This window comes from Palaemon carinicauda, chromosome 31 (assembly GCF_036898095.1).
Source record: "Palaemon carinicauda isolate YSFRI2023 chromosome 31, ASM3689809v2, whole genome shotgun sequence".
NCBI classification, from domain to species: domain Eukaryota; kingdom Metazoa; phylum Arthropoda; class Malacostraca; order Decapoda; family Palaemonidae; genus Palaemon; species Palaemon carinicauda.
This window is the reverse complement of record NC_090755.1, coordinates 63,221,968-63,242,157: the sequence shown is the minus strand read 5'-3', so window position 1 is coordinate 63,242,157 and position 20,190 is coordinate 63,221,968. Positions and strand designations below refer to the sequence as shown.

Sequence of the window (20,190 nt, the reverse complement as noted above, 5' to 3'; positions counted from 1 at the left end):
AACCTCTTGATAAGCCACCAGGCATCCACGACCCTTCATTATTCTCAGGGAGCATAACAACCTACAATACCACAGGTCAGGGATATTTTGGTCATATATAAATAGTTCGTTGATAAATTCAAAGTAAACAGGGATTGCTCATTCGATAGCTCAGCCTGAGTTAGCATAGAGTGCGACATTTCTCTCACTTGAGAAATTATTTTCTAGTTTACATTGTGGTGTATGGAATCTTAGTTTGATTTTGTTTGGCTTATTCTGGTGTTTCCTTGTGAACACCCAGGGACAGGCCCAAATATTATGTCAAAGGTAATTGAGAAGTCACACTAGGTTATCTTGAAAAGTAGAGCATCAACAAGGTAATCAGTTTCACATTGCTTTGATGTTTCCACATTAGGTCATCTTGCCACTTAATACTGTTTATCCCACTTTATCTAATCACTTAATTGGCACCTCATTGTTTGGATTCCAAGAAAGCATAATCATGTGAATATCAGGAGCAAGACAATGGATGATGTTTTGCCGGATAGGAAAGTATAGTTAACTCCCCTCTGATGGGGAACAACCAAAATCTGCTTTATTCTACTGGTACTATCTTTTACAAAACTACTTTATTCTACTGGTACTATCTTTTACAAATCAACCAATATTGAATACGGTTAAAAATATTTGCTAGAACACCAACGGTTATCAAATAATATTTAGGCAATGATACAATATCTTACAGGCTGTATCAAGAATACTCATTTAACTTCTCTCCACAACCCCTAAAACAGAAACGACTTCCTTATTTCCTCAGTGTCGGACTGGCTGGGGCAAGGGGTTATGAAGAGGAGACCCCCCCTCCGACCCTTCCCTGCAGTGTCCACTTGGCCCCTCCTGTGAAAAAATAGTAATTGCATTATATATATATATATATATATATATATATATATATATATATATATATATATATATATATATACACATACATACATACATACATATATCATGTGTGGGTGTTTGGTATTTGCAGTGTATAGATGAGGCGTCAAATGATAATAAAGAATTGAAATATGGCAACTCGATTTGTAACTTTTGTATGCTTTGCTAACAAAGTCAGCCCTTCACTGTCCTTGGTTCGCTAAGGATGGAGAAGGCTCTGCCCAAAAGTGCCCATTTCGTAGAAGTAGTAATAAGAGCAACACCTTGTCTGTTTTGTCATGGGAACAATAAGAGACATCTGACGAAAGATTCCCCCCCCCCCACCCCCGAGTGTCGGCGTTTATTTTGATTCTAATTGCACAACAGACCCGTCAAATATAAACTATGAAACGAGACTAGTTTGAACTTTGGAAGTTCCACATGTTCCACCACCAGATTAGGAAGATCCTTCCAATTCCATTTCACAGAAACTTCAGGAATATAGTGCAGTGTTGAGCCTTATGATAAAGAGAGCAAGATTATTAGAATTAACTTCCTACCTAGGAAAATGTACAAGATGATACAGTTTGGAAAGATCCTAATGCAAAGGATGGTCAGGATTATGGAAAACCTTATGCAACATGTACAAAGAACTAACAAAACGATAGTACTAGAAATTAATTTTCAAATCAGGGATAAGGAATTTAAGAGACTGCTAGATTTCATCTAAAATTTAAGTTGGGAATCAGCACCTGAATCCAACAGGAGAACAATACTCAAAACATAGTCAAAACAGAGGTGCACTCAGTAGAGATCATGCCTTTGCCACGTCAAGTAGTCGTATTTTGCTATGAACTCCACTGCATCCTTGTACTTTCTTCAAAATCTAATGGATTTTGCCTTGTGTCATACCGCACATGTCCACTAAGTTTCGTTGAAATTGGTTCAATTGTTTGGAAGTAATGTTCACCAAAAAAAGAAAAAAAAGACAAATTTTGCTCTTAACTTCACTAAATACTTGTACTTAGATGTATTTTCATCAAAATCTATTAGATTTGTCTTTGAGTCATATTCCATAAATGTCCACCAAGCCTCGTTTGAAATTGATTCAGTAGTTTTTGGGTAATATTGTCAACAAACAAAAAATTGGGATTATTTTCGAAGTAATGCTCAGTACTTGTACTTTGAAGTACTTTATCCAAAATGTTACAGATTCATCCTTGGGTCATACCCAACATGACTACCAAGTTTGGGCAAAATCAGTACTTTAGTGTTTGTGTAAAGTTGCTGTCAAACAAGCATATAAACTAGAAAAACACTCTGACAGTGCAGAATTCCACCACGGCAGCTTATTTCTCGAAACCAGCTTGTCTTTCCCAGAGTCAATTTATGCCAAAGGCATATTTGAAGTCTGCGTGACAACTATGTGCGAACTTGGGGCAAAGGTTAGGGTTAATTCAGTCACCTTTTGCTCGACCTTAACCTTAACCTATGACCTAGGACTTCCAAACCTGAATCACTTCCACATCTCAACATATCAATTATTCTCTGGAATTTTCATTACTTAATGAGTAAAATGGTGGCCGGGAAGTTTTTTTTTTACAAACAAACACACAAAAGGACAAACAGACAAACAGGGGCGTAAACCATGCCTCTTAACTTCGTTGGCGGAAGTAACAAACAAGCAAACCCATAAACAGACGAAACAGACAGGGGCGAATACATATCCTTTGGAAAATTTACAACTAACAATCACACTTGAAATTCTAAATCAGTTGTATAAAGTTAGAGATATTATCAATGAAATGTTCTGGATGTTAATGACCCACTGGCCTTCACATACAATCATATCTTAAGTTATTTACGGTTCACCTTCACCTACCATAATTTGAACCATGAACTAATTTAAGCTAGATCTCTATTAAAGATGCATATTCAATAAGCTTGCTTTCAAGGCGAAGCAACGTATTATGAGTATATAATATAAAACAAAATGAATCAAGAATATCTACTTAAGGAAGGCCAGATATTAAATCTTTTGAGTTTCTTATGACCCAGCTTGCTGTCAATTAAAATAACGGATGTATGTAATTCAAAGTATGATATCATAATCAAAAGCTCAAAGCAACAAGAAATTTCATGTTCATAAAACAAACACTGTTACAGATGAGAAAACAGACATGTTTATTCTGGTTCTTTTTAGTGTGAGGGAAGAGCCAAGATACATGCATAATACATACACAAAATGAACTATGTACGATCGTGTGACACACGGTTGGTACAATATCAAGGACAACTATCAGGTCTGAAGCAGACAATCAAGGAGGGCTAAATGACACTAGGGTAAATCTTTTAACAATTTTTCAAATGATAAGAAACGCATCTAAAACAAGGAAGAACAGAAGTTCAGCAGTGGTACTCATTAGTATAACCAAACCGAGTGTCATTCATATAACAGCTTGGGTTTGTCACAAAATTGACATATTTCATGCACCATGGAAAAACAAGCTTTGCTTGAAAGTAGTAGAAACCTACAACTATTATATGCTCAAGTTCATGCTCATTTAAAATTTCCCTCAACATTTCTTGCTCTATGTAAATACATAAGAATAATAACTCTGCTTTAGGAAATATCTTATATAGAAGAGATTTAGAAAATCAGAGAATGCAGTCAATAAAAAAATAGATATAAGGGCAATCTAATATATGCCCCATGAAATCAGAAAAGGAAAGGAAAACGTATTTAGACAGTATTATTTTATTTTTTACGCGTTTTTAAACAGTCATCCTTACCATGATAAATCCATCAATAAAGGTAAAAAAAAATCAGTTGATAGAATCGAGGGTTATAACAGTGTACTTGCGTTCATCATGATATACTTTAACATGCTTGAATTTGATATTTGTAGTTTCATCAAAGACACGTCTGTCTGGGATTCTGCGATCCAGAGGGAAGCCCATGGGGCGCTTGTCTGGATAGATTTCTCCGTGGGCACCACAGTGAGCGTGTGTACCACCATGTTCTGAATCAACATCAGGATGAGTAAGATCATAGCTACCATCTGTGACAGCCAAGAAGAGAGAAAAATCCATGCCGTCCTTCTTACCCTTAGGTAAGAGCATTCTGTTGGGGATACCACAAGACCTTTCAAATTCATGCATGTCGAAACTGCCACTGTCAGCAGCGTCAATGAGGGACTGGAAGCTTGGTACATCTGGGACAGTAACTGATGATTCAGTTGACTTTCTTTCTACGCGATTAAGTCCTGGAAGTACTGTTGACAAAAAAAAAATATAATTACATCAATGACTGAAAATAATAATGATTACCATATAAAACAAGTGTTTTATGAACCATATAAAACAAGTGAAATGTTGTAATGACTGAAAATAATAATGATTACCATATAAATGAGTGAAATGTTGTAATCCATATAAAATTAGACCTTGAGATAAGATAGAAGTCAATACTTACATTTCCTCCAGAACTTGTCCATTTCAATGCAGTGCCAGTGACCATTTTCATAAGTGAATTTCTCTCCATTGTTGTCATAATCAGGGCACAAATACCAACGGAAAGTAGCAATTACTTCATTGCCATTGTTGTTGTTGACATCAGCAGAAAAGGTGAAGTCCTGGTGGTTGAGCCGGGCAACAAGTGCCTTTAAGTCAACCATGGCAACACCTTCTGCACTGTCTACAGCATTTCTTAGGTCAAACACATAGTCCTCAAAGTAAGTTCTAAGGGGTCCATTAACAGCAATGCTTTGTATATCAATTCCAGGGAAATCCAAATCCTCATGAGTATATGGAGGAAGGGTATCCTTATGCTCTTTGAAAATGTTGTCCATATATTTATGAAGTCTGAAGAAAGTAGGGTCACGAGTGGCTGTCTCAAAGTGTTCCATTACACCTGGAGGCATATTATACTTTCCGTGGGGATCACCTTGACGGCCAAGCATAATGTGGGCCATGTTGTGAAGAGCTCCATAATACTGGACATTAGGACTGTACATAGAAGATTCAATGATGTCACCAAGTTTGTCAATGCCTTCGTCATTCCTGATATCAATAACTTTGCCATCTTTGTCAGTGATGTATCCATGAGCTATAGCATCACGGATGCGACTTTCTGTAATAACCATGTCACGGACTCTGGCTACTCCATCAACATCTTCAAAGTGGATGTGGTCTGGACGAGCAGGGAATTCACCACCATACTTATAGATGGTGTGTGGAGCAAATCCTTCCTCAACTGGCTTCTCCCAGTGAAGTTCATCTACCATATCCAAATAGTTGGATAGACGTTCAGAATCAAAGCGAACAGTCAGCTGATGATGTACCCAGAAGAAGAGTTCTCCCTTGCGGTCCAAATGATGTCCATATTTGTCTTCCCACCAGAAGGGATAATCCATATGCCATGTGACGTGATGCACATTCATACCAATATCCTCTCCAAAATAGGCCACACGCTGTTCCTTGTTCTTCTTAGTGCCAGTGAATTCCATGTGGAAAAGGCCGTGTTTGTTTGTCATTTTTGCAGTGTAAGCCTTCTGGATAACTTCACTGTTTGTGAACATGTGAGGAGTAACTTCATACAGAGGAGGGAGCACAATGCCATGTCCGAGATCAGAGTGAATAACAGCAGTGTAAAGGGCATACACAAACTCTCCTTCATTCATGCGCTCACGCCAGTATGCAGCATTGTGGACAGCACTGTCCCATGTCTTACACTGCATCAGAACGTCAAAAAGCATAAGAGCTTCTTCCCTCTGGCGTTCATTGAAGAGAGAGAACCAGTGGTGCTGCTCCAAAAGTCTGTGATCTTTGAATTCCTTTACAAGGCGATGGACAGCTTCACCTCCATCCTTATACATGGAGGTATCAGCCTCAGGATCGAAACTTTCTGCATAACCTTTCAGGTCATCAAAGGTTAGATGATCATATATTTTCCAGAGCAGATGGTTCACATCTTGTTGCCTCTTTGCCAATGGGACATCTAAAATAAAATAACATAAAAGTAAATAACTACTTCCTTGTAAAATGTAACATATCCTTAATTGCAATTTAATAAATTATTGTTTCGAAATATTACAGAAATGACATCATTATCTATATTTCTTAACAAAGTTTATTGAAAATAACTACGAAAAAATTAGAAATGAAAAGTAGATTATTACTTGTCTGATAAACTTTCAGTGTTATATCATTCACCAAGTCAAAATGCCTGGACATTTTTATAACAATTATAATGATCATTTACCACAAAAAAAAAAGATTTGTAATTACAATAATTTCTGCGTTTAATCAACTTAAATTTCCAAATTAGAAAATAAAACTATATATAAATGATTATGTTCAACAAGAAATTAGATTTGCATATCTTTTAACTAATCAACAATAATAACGATCATCACAATACATAATATCAGCTGTTTACATTAATAGGACATCTAGTTTTTTATAATACAGTTCCAGGTATGTAATACTGCTAACTAGAAAAAATAGCCAGTTTAGTAATACACTTGGACATACATTACGATTTAAAAGGCTTGGCAATGCATTATCATAATTTCTTTTAAAATTATTCACAAAGAAAACCAATTTTTCCTCCACGAACCAAAATATTGTAATCTGGCAATAATTTTGCCAATGCCTAAGGAACTATTATTCAAACTGTTCAAATGTTATTAGAATTAAGATAGAAAAATAAATAACATTAAACAATTGAATTAGAAAAGAATATAGAAAATAGCTGTACCTTGCAATTCTATGAAATAAATATACTAAATAAAACTTGGATCCACAACACAACTATATGCTATATTCAAATCGCCTCCAAAATTTCTCGAGTGATATCTTGTGGCCAGATACAAAGATTTATTATTATTATTATTATTATTATTATTATTATTATTATTATTATTATTATTAGGTAAACTACAACCCTAGTTAGAAAAGCAGGATACTATTAGTCCAAGAGCTCCAGCAGGGAAAAATAGCCCAGTGAGGAAAGGGAATAAGGAAACAAATACATTACAAGAGAAGTAACGAACAATTAAAATTAAATATTCTAAGAACAGTATGAACCTTGAAATATCTTTCATATTGTATTATATAAACGATAAAAACTCCAAAAAACAAGAGGAAAGGAAATAATATAGAATAGTGTGCCCAATTGTACCCTCAAGCAAGAGAACTCTACTCAAAGGTAGATGAAGACCATGGGACAGAGACTATGGCACTACCCAAGACTACTATTATTAATATTATTATTATTATTATTATCATTATCATTAATTGTTAAGCTACAACCCTAGTTGGAAAAGCAGGATGATGTATAAGCCCAAGGGCTCCAACAGGGAAAATAACCCAGTGAGGAAAGGAAACAAAGAAAAATTAAATATTTTAAGAACAGCTTAGCCTAACTAGGGCCTCTTGTGACGGCATATACAAACGAAAAAAGGAATGTATTTGGGGCTAAAATGCCACAAAAAGATTCTAATCTTACCCGAAGCGTCGCTCTGGAAACCATCCAGGGAAAGGCTCTCGAAGCCAAAGCTTGGCCAGGCGGCGGCAGCAGCCACAAGCGCGAAGAAGACAAACACCTTCATTGTGCTGTGACGAACTGCAGAGACTTGCCTACTTATATACACGCTGGTCTATCAAGCAGGGGACAAAGTCCGTCGACAAAAAGACCAAATTAACATGCACACAATTGTTAGCTGTCTCTGATAAGTATATCATCAGTTGTCCTCATCTTCATCGAATGATCAACGCCAATTACGGCTTCTCTCAAGTGCTAAGGACATTAGGGTGTTACTGGTTCAGCAAAGCTGGATAAAAATATTTCGTTTTTGGTTATGATAGTGTTCAACATTAGGTAGAACTATCATATTACTTGCTTTCATATCATAAACAAATGTGATTATTTGATTCAGTAACATGGATCATATAATACTAAAAATATCTGAATATAATCATTTAATATTTCGTTCATTTAAAACGTATTTTCATTTCCATATAACTACATAATTCTACTTGTTAGACATCAAAATATCGTTCAGAAATTCGTACTTAACATATTCTTGTTGCAGAGAATATTTTTATGCTGAACAGGCTGACATACTGTCAACGTCTCTTCCTAGTTTAATATGACATATATCTTAACGTTGGTAGCCTACTGATCTAAGATATACTTTATTCTGTGTTCATTACTCTTCAAATGGTTTATTTATTTTCTTATTTTCTTCCCTCACTGGGCTATTTTTCCCTGTTGGAGCCCTTGGCCTTATAGCATCCTGCTTTCCAAACTAGGGTTGCAGCTTAGCTAATCATAATAATAGCAAAATCAACAATATACACAATACATGAACAACAAAATTGAGTACATACATACAAACACAAACACACACACACACACACACACACACACACACACACATATATATATATATATATATATATATATATATATATATATATATATATATACATATATCTTGAAATCACTTTCAACCATCCTAGACATTAAGGGCCTTTTCATCCATTCTTCCAACCACATTAAGGGTCTTTTCATCCATTCTTCCAACCACATTAAGGGCCTTTTCATCCATTCTTCCAACCACATTAAGGGTCTTTTCATCCATTCTTCTAACCACATTAAGGGCCTTTTCATCCATTCTTCCAACCACATTAAGGGCCTTTTCATCCATTCTTCCAACCACATTAAGGGTCTTTTCATCCATTCTTCTAACCACATTAAGGGCCTTTTCATCCATTCTTCCAACTACATTAAGGGCCTTTTTATCTATTCTTCCAACCACATTAAGGGCCTTTTCATCCATTCTTCCAATCACATTATGGGCCTTTTCATCCATTCTTCCAACCACATTAAGGGCATTTTCATTCATTCTTCCAACCACATTAAGGGTCTTTTCATCCATTCTTCTAACCACATTAAGGGCCTTTTCATCCATTCTTTCAACCACATTAAGGGCCTTTTCATCCATTCTTCCAACCACATTAAGGGTCTTTTCATCCATTCTTCTAACCACATTAAGGACCTTTTCATCCATTCTTCCAACTACATTAAGGGCCTTTTTATCTATTCTTCCAACCACATTAAGGGCCTTTTCATCCATTCTTCCAATCACATTATGGGCCTTTTCATCCATTCTTCCAACCACATCAAGGGCCTTTTCATCCATTCTTCCAACCGCATTAAGGGCCTTTTCATCCATTCTTCCAACCACATTAAGGGCCTTTTCATCCATTCTTCAACCACATTAAGGGCCTTTTCATCCATTCTTCCAACCGCATTAAGGGCCTTTTCATCCATTCCTCCAATCACATTAAGGGCCTTTTCATCCATTCTTCCGACCACGTTAAGGACTTTTTCCTCCATTCTTCCAAAAACATTAAGGACCTTTTCATCCATTCTTCCAACCACATTAAGGGTCTTTTCAAGGGCCTTTTTATCCATTCTTCTAACCACATTAAGGGCCTTTTCATCCATTCTTCTAACCACATTCCGGACCTTTTCATTCATTCTTCCAACCACATTAAGTGCCTTTTCTTCCATTCTTCCAACCTCACCAAACCACATAAAAATAGTCTTGCCCAACCTCTGACCTATGCTAACTTTCATACCACTTTTCAGTGTCTCAACATTTCTAACATCTTTAATTATTTTTACATCAAAAATGCTAAGCACAGTACATTTGAGCAGCGCTTCAATTTATCCTATTTCAATATAACCCCATCCTATCCATATACAAGAGTTGGCTCAAAATTCTCTTCATAAGTTCTATTTATTATCTTCCTAATCTTCAGCAAGCACCGTGCTACATTTTCTTTACTCCCACTAGTATTTGTGTTTTAGCCTAAAAGAATATGAAAACTAATTTATAGTATTCTTCCTCCATCCATACTAGCATCTATTATTCCATATTCCAGGTTTCCATTTATCCTAACAACCTAATCTTCCTTTCTCATACAGTGGTTTTAAATTTATCATCCTGCAAATACTTTCAATCTTTTTGAAGATATTTCTTTTTTCCATCTCGATCTCCGGCTGCAAACATCAACCATCCTGTAGCATATTCACAAGTTAAATTCTAATCTCATATCTTTGTACCTACATTTCTCTGGTATCTTTCCTTGAAGATAGTGAACAGACCTCGATATAAAACACTGCTATTCAGACACAATACTAAACCAAATCACCAAGCGCTCTCCCATCTACGCATTCTAGAAAATAGCTTATTTCCATTAGAAAAACCTAATTTCACTGTCAACAGCTTCAACACCATTCACTTCACTGTCTTAGTCGATTCAACCAGATGTTTTTTTTTTCTAAAGTCCATATGTCTATAAACAGTTTCTTGACCTTCCTAGTACATTTTCAAAACCCAAGGGTCTGATATGATCCATTCTTTCAACTATCACTTTCTCAATCAAAATATATTTCTGTGATATATTAAGAATAATTTTTCTGCTATAGTATCATTATTATTATCATTATCATTACTACTATTATACTTATCATTATTATTACTAGCCAAACTGCACCCTTATTTGGAAAAGCAGATTGCTACAAGCTCAAGGGCTTCAACAAGGAAACAGTTCAGTGAGGAAAGGAAATAAGGAAATAACAAATAAAAAGTATATATGAGAAGTAATGAATAAAATATACAAAATAAACTAAGGAGGAGGAAACCAATGGTGGAAGAGAGAACTTTTTATAGTCAGTAACTTTGCTTGAAACAATTCTATTGAGTAATTACTGTCTCCAATGCTGTACAGAAATCCCTTGATTGTGGTCGGGAAGTTCGTATGATTGGCCTTGATTTTAGTGCTGCCTTTGACCGTGTTAATCATGAGGCCCTTGTTTTCAAACTGAAACAGTTGGGAGTGGGTGGGTCGTTTCTTAGCATTATTATTGATTTTTTAAGTAATAGATCTCAAAGAGTTGTTGATGGGCACCATAGTGATTATAGGAATGTGATATCTGGTGTTCCACAGGGTAGTGTTCTTGGCCCATTACTTTTCATACTATATACACATGACATGTGGTTTAGCCTAGAAAACAAGCTTGTTGCATATGCAGATGATGCTACTCTCTTTGCATCAATTCCATCCCCTGAATGTAGATCTAGGGTTGGTGAATCCCTTAATAGAGATTTAGCTAGAATTAGTGCATGGTGCAAATTATGGGGTATGAAGTTGAATCCTAACAAAACTCAAAGTATGATTATAAGTAGGTCAAGGACGGTGGTTCCTCAACATCCGGATCTCAGTATTGATAATGTTTCTTTAAATATGTATGACACTTTCAAAATTTTAGGTGTGATTCTCGACAGTAAATTTACTTTTGAGAAACATATAAGGTCTGTGTCTTCTTCAATTTCACAAAAAATAGGCTTAATGAGAAAGTCTTTTAAGATTTTCGGTGATCAATCTATTCTGAAGAAGTGTTTTAATTCTTTCATTCTACCTTGTTTTGAGTATTGTTCTCCTGTCTGGTCTTCAGCTGCTGATTCTCATCTTAATTTGTTGGACAGAAACTTACGGTCTATTAAATTTCTTATTCCTGATCTAGATATTAATCTCTGGCACCGTCGTTCAATTAGTTCATTATGTATGTTGCATAAGATTTTTCACAACTCTGACCATCCTTTACATTCAGATCTCCCTGGACAATTCTATCCTGTTCGTAATACTAGGCAGGCAGTTAATTCTAATAGCCAGGCCTTCTCCATCACCAGGCTCAATACTACGCAGTACTCTAGAAGTTTTATTCCAGCTATGACCAAGTTGTGGAATGATCTTCCTAATCGGGTGGTTGAATCAGTAGAACTTCAAAAGTTCAAAGTTGGAGCAAATGCTTTTTTGTTGACCAGGCAGACATAGTCTTTTTATAGTTTATTTATGACATATTTGTTTTTGATGTTGTTGATAGTTTATTATATGACATGTCTGTTTTGACGTTTCTTATTTTAGAATGATTTATTGTCAATTTGTTCTCTTCATTTATTTATATCCTTATTTCCTTTCCTCACTGAGCTATTTTTCCCTGTTGGAGCCCCTGGGCTTATAGCATCTTGCTTTTCCAACTAGGGTTGTAGCTTGGATAGTAATAATAATAATAATAATATCAGTATTGATTTAATTACCTTCTCGAGTGACAAAAATTATGGAGAAGCCTTTCCACCTAAAATTAGAAATTTGGCAACATTGCATTTCCAAATCACTGGCGAAAGCTATAAATCTCCCATGTACCTCTTCAAAATTTCTGGTATGACTATTTCAAGTATACCAAGCAATTATGGAAGCACTATGAGATGTAGTTAAGGTAAGTTTTTTCTTGCGAACAATTATGTGGCTTTATACAAGAAAATCATTGCCACGACTGGTGGGAAGGCATGCAACACTGGGCAACAGGCTAATTGTTGCTAAATACATTGGGTTATACAGTAACATGTTCCCACCAGCCACATGCCCCGCAACCATATGCTACATATTACCTTCTGCTGAACTGGTGTAAACACTCGGCATATGCAACAATGTTGCATGCCTCATGTTGCCTGGTGTAAAGGAACCTTTATCTCAACCTGTTCAGCAGAAAAAGATTTGCAACAACTTCCAACTTCTGAAGTTCCATCGATTCAATGCCAGACTACAAAGATCATTCCACAAGAATCTTGTCACAGAAGGAATATAATTTCTATAAAGGTGTGTAATGTTTAGCCTTGCTGCAGAGAAGGCAAGCTTGCTAGATTTAAGTGCACACCTAGATTGTGTAGAAGATGGTACAGTCTGGGAAGATTTGAAAGCAAAGGATGGTCAGAATTATGAAAAACATTATGCGACACCCTCAAAAAAGAGACTGAACGACGGTGCCAAAAGTTACTATCCAGAACAGGAATAAGGAATCTAATAGACATTGAGATTTTATTCAACAAATTAATAACAGAGAATGCCGTTGAAGACTAGAGAGGACAACAACACTAAAATATTTCCTTAGGATAGAGTAGTCACATAGAACTCTAAAAAGACTTTCTCAACAAACCAACTTTTTGGGGAAATTGAAGAACCAAACCGAATGTGGTTCTCAAAAGTATATCTGCAATCACGAATAACACTTAGAATTTTAAATAAGTTGTATATAAGAAAAGAGACATTGTCAATGCAAAGATCTGGTTGTTGAGGAGTTACTTACAATAATACTTTGAGTTTTGTTAGGATTCAACTTCATGCCATATAATTTGCACCATGCACTAATTTTAAAAAGATCTCTGTTTAGGGATTCAGCAACCATAGGTCTACATTCAGGTGATGGAATGGATGCACAGAGAATAGCATCATTTGCACATACAGCAACCTTGTTTTTCATGCCAAACCACATATCATGAGTAAATAATATGAGATGTGATAACCCTTTTGGAATAGGGATACTGTAGTGTGGTGAAAGGGTTTGTGTATCACCATGATCAGTAAAGCTGTACTAGTCAGGGCCATCCATACTACATTGGTTTTCTGTGAGCAATCAGACTAAAGTCTCTCACCATCACCAGTCCGCAGTGGCCAGCGTGGTGTTTTTGGTGTTGTTGTAATAGTCCGAGAACGCTATCCTGAGGAACACCAGATATGGCATTCCTACAGTTACTATAGTGCCCAACAACAATTTCTATTTGCAATTTATTACTTGAAAATTCGATAATGATGCTAAGAATCGACCCACCTATTCAAGTTCAAAAACAAGGGCCTCATGAATAACATGGTTAAAGGCAGCTCTAAAATCTAGTTCAATCATGTTAACCTCCCAACCATAATCAAGGGATTTCTGTACAGCAATGGAAATTTTAAGAAAGGAATCAAACACTTCAAGGCCTATAAAAAGGCAAAGCTGCAAACTACAGAACAGATGTATACCTTCAGCATACCTATTTAAACGTTTGGCCCAAAATAACCTTCAAAAACTTTATCATAAGGGAGTTTTGTAAATTGGGCGGTAATCAGCAGCAGGGATAATATGACCACAAACATGTTCACCTTACGGAGTAATATTACCAATTCCCAACAAATGCAAAATGAACCTTTTCTTTCAAACTTGTGAAAAAATAACAGACAACGTAGGAGCTAAGAAATCAGCTATCTTTAGAAAAAAGGAAGAAAACTATTTTGTGCCTAAACTTTCATAGTTATCAAGGTCCAAGATGATTGTTTTAATTTCATCGGATTGAAAACTGCACTAGTTAGTTTAGCCTCAAGAAAACAGGAATGACAAAGATTGGGTTTCTCACTGCTCAGCTTTCTGTAACACATTAGCCAAAAGGATTGTCTTTTCCTTTGGACAGTGAGTGACAAAGCCATCTGGATAAGGCCAAGGAGGAACTGTTTAGTCTACACCACATAAGTGCAGATTAGATAACAAACCCCCCTTTATGTTCCTGGGTTGTACCAGAAAGGGTTTCTTTTAAGGTCAAATTGTACTACTTTTCGGATGAAGCATAAAGACTGCCATCAGCACTCTGTTTGGTATATACACCTTCAGTTACTCCTGTTTTGGCCTTCGTAATGCTGAGGCCACCTTACAACATCTCATGGATGGCATCTTAGTGGACCTCCCCTTCTGTGTATGTTATATGGACGACATACTTGTGTTCTCTTCCTCGAAAGAGGAACACCTCCGTCACATGTGCATCGTGCTCGACCGCCTGCAATAAAACGGCCTGGTAGTCTGGTACGACAAGGGTACCTTTGGCGCCACCGAAGTGTCGTTCTTAGGGCACCACATCACTCCTGAAGGAGTCCATCCCCTCCCTGAGAAGGTAGCAGTCGCTCAGAACTTCCCCACGCCCTCGACTGTTAAAGCTCTGCAGGAATACTCGGGCATGATCAACTATTATCACAGTTTTCTGCCAGCCATTGCCACCACTCTTGCTCCCCTCTACGCCTCCCCCTCAAGGGCAAGCCAAAAGACCTGAAGTAGAGTGCCCTTCAAGAAGCGGCCTTCTGCAATGCAAAGAAGGCCCTACCAACCACTGCAGCTCTCACTTTCCCTATCCCACATGGCCCTCTACTTCTCTTCATCGATGCCAGCGATTTCGCTATTGGTGCAGTACTCGAACAGGTGGTCAACGGTTGCCCCGCACATTGGCCTTTTTCAGCAGAAAATTGTCCAAGGCAGAATCGGGTCATTCTACCTTCGATCGCAAATTGCTGGCGGTGCACTTGGCTGTCCGTCACTTTCGCCATTTCTCCGAAGGTACGCCCTTCGTCATTCGCACAGACCACATGCCTCTGTTGCACACCTTCGCTTGACAGTCTGATATGGTAAAAATTATTAATTGACAGTGAGGATTCAAACCAAAGACAAAGAAAACTATTGAGTTTAATAAGTGAAATTATAAATGTTGAACTGCCGTTTCTCGTCTTGAGAGAAAATTACCCAAAAAGCTGTCTTCGGATGTATGCACCACTTCCTCTCCACAGTAACTCATCTACCTTATATAAAGGACCTAAAATAATAAAAAAGAATATACACCTCTTGAAAAGAATCAATTTAACGTAGAAATTAATTGGCAAATTTAATGAGAAAGGAAAGAAATTCAGCAAGCTAGCTTCGTGAAAACGTAAATTTCGTAAATAAACACTCGTTACTAAATAAGAAAAAGTATATTTGAATTACGTTCGTAGTTAATCTTAGTCAAAATGAAACTCCACTGGTTTATAAACCAAAGGCACAAGTATAATGGTAATTACAATGATAAAATCCTTTACTTCAATTTTTTCGACATGTTGGCAACAATGATTTAAACTACAATAAGCGTAAATTATATCTAAGAAACAGATCAATCCTATTGAGCCTGCATAAGGTCTCTCAACTGACTTACGTTTCTTTAGATCCTGGTCTTTCGTGGTTAGATGATAAGTCCAGTTGCTCGTGTTGCCTCTCTCCGAACATGAAATCCTATCGCTCGGCCTAGGTGGAGTTTATCGCTCCATGACGCTTGAAAACTTCAGGGTAAGAAAATGTCAGAAAATCTCAAAGATCTGGTGCCGCTCCGCTCCGGACTGCTTTCTGTGCTGGTCTCTGACTCTACCCCGCTGGGAATCTGTCTTACTGGAATCTGCCTCTGCCTGGATCCTGGAACGCTGAATATAAATACTCAAAAGGCAGAGTGAGTGGATATTTAACTGACAGTTTAAAGAACTATTCAGGCTCAATATTAAACAAAGTCGCAAATTATCCTATAACCATAAAACAAGTTAACATTAAACAAATGCCCATAGTTCCAACCACCACCAAAGTAAACAAAGACATAATGTACTTTTTAGTACAAACAGAATTATACAAAAAGCATAAAGATATTTCTTTACACTCCACACCAAGGGTTCTACATTTAATTTTTTGTTAAATGTAGAACTCTGGAATAACTAGAAAAATTTCAGCCTTTTCTTTTACAACTGACGCCTGGTCCGCCCGCCAACGCCGACATCTCTCCGCTGTGGCTGAATACAATTACACCCTTCAACACGTCCCTGGGAAAATGAATCCCGTTGTCAAGAAACACGTTGGCTGCCATTCAACTGGGATTGGATTACAACGCTTTGGCTGAAGCCCAACGACAGGATCCAGAGTATCAAGCATCTAGGACATCCTGCACATCCCTCCATTGGGAAGACATCCCCCTCGACGACTCCAACACCACCCTCCTCTGTGACGTCAGTACTGGTAGACCATGACCCTGGATTCCTGCTCCCATGCGCCGACAGGTGTTTGATTTCATTCACGGCCTTTCACATCCCTTGTGCCATTCTACTGCACAGCTGCTGAAGACGAAGTCCATTTGGCACGGCATTTCTAAGTACATCGACACACAGATTCAGGAGTGGGCCCCTTTCCTTAACCTCAGTGTCGTTTCACCCACATTCACGTCGACGTTGTAGGCCCCCTACCCACATCACAATGACATTGTTACCTGTTTACCGTCATCAACCGCTCCACTCGTTGGCCTGAAGCCATTCCCGTGGAAACTGCAACGTCCGCCTCATGTACATCTGCCTTACTCTCAGGATGGATTGCAAGATTTGGTATCCCTGAGCATATTACTTCTGACAGGGGTACCACTTTCACCTCTGAATTGTGGACATCATTATCGAATCTCCTGGGCATCACCCTACATCAGACAACTGCCTACAACCCAGCTGCCAATGGAATGGTTGAACGTTTTCATCGCATCCTCAAAACAGCTTTGATGTCCCGCTGCAAGGATTCCAACTAGTTTACTCAGCTTCCCTGGGTCCTCCTAGGACTAAGGACCACTCCTAAAGACGCCCTCAATGTCTCGGCAGCTGAAATGGTGTATGGCGACCCGTTGGTCGTCCCTGCCGAATATTTTCCTTCTGCAACCTCCTCCAACGATCTCCAGCGTATACGTCATGTCGTGGGAAAATTTACTCCATGCCGCCAGACTTACAAGCCCCCAGCGAAGCATCACATACCGACAGAAGTGCACTCTGCATCGCACGTCTTCCTACGCCACAACACTAGCAAGCCACTGCTAACGCCCCCTTACACGGGCCCTTTCCTTGTGATCCGACGCAGTCCTAAAGCATTCCTACTAAACATTCGTGGCAAAGAAGACTAGGTTTCCATTGATCGTCTAAAACCTGCTTATCTCCTGCCAGATGACCTGCCTACAGTTCACTTCTCTAGATCAGGGCGCCCTATTTAACATGTACAGTATGTCATTTTTACGGGGGAAGCCATGTACCAACCGTATGTCACACGATCGTACATAGTAACGACATTCCATTTTGTGTATATGTTATGCTTGTATCTTTGCTCTCTCCTCGCACTGATAAGGACCTGAAATAACATGTCTCTTTTTCTCGCCGTTAACTGTTAACCCTTACGGTGTCGGTTGAACATGAAATTGCCTGTTATGTCTTTTATGCCCTTTTTGCCTGGAGTTTATGTATATATAAACGAATGTTGAGTTGCTTTCATTCTGCCTTTGAGTCATAACCTTCTCTTGCCCCGTCACACTTTAATTGAATCACCTCCTTTAAGAGAAGAAACTAAACCTTCAGACAAAAATTCACCATAATGTTTCCTAGTTTCTTTCAAGAAACTAATCCTTCCTGAAGAAAGATTATTAACCTGTGACACTGGTTTCTTAAAATTCGTACATTCTACTATGCAATTCCTAGCTATATGCCCTTTCTTATTACAATTGTAACAAGTGACCTCTGAATTACTGACTGCCCATTTGCTCTTTTAGTACCGAGAAATATGACCTTCCTTCCCACATGTGTAACAATAATAATAATAATCCCTGTTCCTAATATCGTTATTGTTAGAACTACCTTTACTATGTTGTACTTTACTTGACAAAAGATCGTTTTTCTTTTTACTGCCACTTAAACCATGTGTGAGACTGTACTCATCTGCTAATTTCGTAGCATCGGCAAAAGATGTTTCACGCCTATCTTCTATATATAATTTGATGGCTGGGGATATGTTATCTTTGAAGCTTTCTAACAATACTAAGTTCTTGAGATCTTCAAAATTATCGACTTCTGCGGAAGTCAAGCAATCACAAAACAATCTTTCTAACTTCTTTCTGTACTCTACATATGTACTAGTATTATCTCTTTTCAAACTTCTAAACTTCTTACGGTACACCTCTAGTACCAATCTGTATGCACTAAGTACGGTTTCTTTCACAGTATTATAATCTTCACTTTCATCCTCAGACAAACAACTATACACAGAATGTGCTTTACCATTTAAAACTGATTGTAAATACAAAGTCCACTGTCTTTTTGGAGAACCTACTCTGATCATTAAATTTTCAAAAGACATGAGATATTTTGTAACGTCTCCCTCATCAAATTTCGGTATAAGTTTGAGCACTGCACTCATATATCAGTGTCACCATTTAAAGCTGAATTACTTCCTGATCTGCTACCTGACCGTTTGTTATGAAGAGTTTGTCTTGAACGAGCAATTTCTAACTCATGCTTACGCTGTCTTTCATTTTCTTCTCTTTCAGCTGCTCTTTCGTCTCTCTCAAACACTTCCTGTTCTCTCTTAAAAACCTACTCACGGAGAGCATCGTCATCTAGACCAAGAAACTTACCTGAAGCTATCAAATCTTTTGTAATTTCACTCATTCTGCTTCTTTCTATATTTTACCTGTTTCAATTGGTTATGTTGTCGAAAATTCTGGCAAGGTCGCCAACTGTTATGATCCTGGAGGATCGAATCAGGTTCTTTTGAATTGATTAATTAAATTAGGATAAATCAACAACCACCAAGAGAAATATGGGAAAAGGAATATAGAAAGAAATTCGCAAAAGAAAACATAATATTTACAACTAGTCAAAGATCAATGTTTCTTGATTGAGAACTTGGGAAGCATGAAATTGAACAAAGAAAATTATCTGATTAAACTACACTTCAGCAAATAGGGGAACAGCCAAGAAAGTAGACAAATAATACTTAAAAGAAATGATGGTACTCTTCACAGCAGTTCTTGACGATTCAGGAACGTAGATTTTCAGGTCTGGACACTTCGTGGTTGGTAATGGCGACGGGGTCAACTGGTTCTGACATCTCGTATAAGTTGTCGTAAGGCTGGTCACATCTGCATTGTGGTCCTTTTGCTTTCTCGTTCTCCAGTTCTCTCTCGTTCCCTCTCTCGTTCTCTCTCTCGTTCCCGCTTTCGTTCTTTCACTTGTTCCCATGATCTTTGAAATTTATATACCCCCGTATGGGAGGGGCTAACTATGGACAATTCCAAAGGAAATTTTCTCCTTTCTTCATCCCCATTGGTTTTCCTTAAAACCACACATACTTTGATCACAACATCTTCCCGAACATTCTGCTGGTGCAATCATGATCCGTATGGCGCTATAATTGAAGCGAGGCATGTGTTTACCTTCTGTTGATGGATGCTTCGGTGACAATAGACTCCCCTTATGCCACGGGTCCTTCCAAAACGCTGGCTCCTCGAATTGCTACAACAGACGACCCTTATGCCCCAGGTCTGCTGATCTGGGCACATCTAATTAATGTCTTGACCTCAATCAGCGGCTGTGACAGCTTCTGGTAAACACTAGTGGGACCTCTTCTCCCTGCTTCTTAAGAGTAGAAACTTTACATGTTTTAATATCCTTTTCTATATTATTCTATCTATCCATGACAACTCCCTATGGTGCTCATCAACAACAATTCTTAGTGATCTATTACTTAAAAATTCAGTGATAATGTTA

At 37.8% G+C, this 20,190-nt stretch overlaps 2 protein-coding genes across 2 annotated transcripts; both read right to left on the bottom strand.

Annotated features, from left to right (window-relative positions):
• Nucleotides 1–3,711: 3,711 nt before the first annotated feature.
• Nucleotides 3,712–7,561, bottom strand: LOC137624453 (hemocyanin A chain-like). Its single transcript, XM_068355219.1, has 3 exons — nucleotides 7,412–7,561; nucleotides 4,376–5,899; nucleotides 3,712–4,175 (listed from the first exon to the last, which is right to left on the bottom strand). Exons 1-3 carry the CDS (start codon nucleotides 7,512–7,514, stop codon nucleotides 3,727–3,729), a joined length of 2,076 nt encoding a protein of 691 aa, XP_068211320.1. The 5' UTR covers nucleotides 7,515–7,561; the 3' UTR covers nucleotides 3,712–3,726.
• Nucleotides 7,562–8,423: 862 nt separating this feature from the next.
• LOC137624771 (repetitive organellar protein-like) lies at nucleotides 8,424–9,176 on the bottom strand. Its single transcript, XM_068355721.1, has one exon. It carries the CDS (start codon nucleotides 9,174–9,176, stop codon nucleotides 8,424–8,426), a length of 753 nt encoding a protein of 250 aa, XP_068211822.1.
• Nucleotides 9,177–20,190: the final 11,014 nt, after the last annotated feature.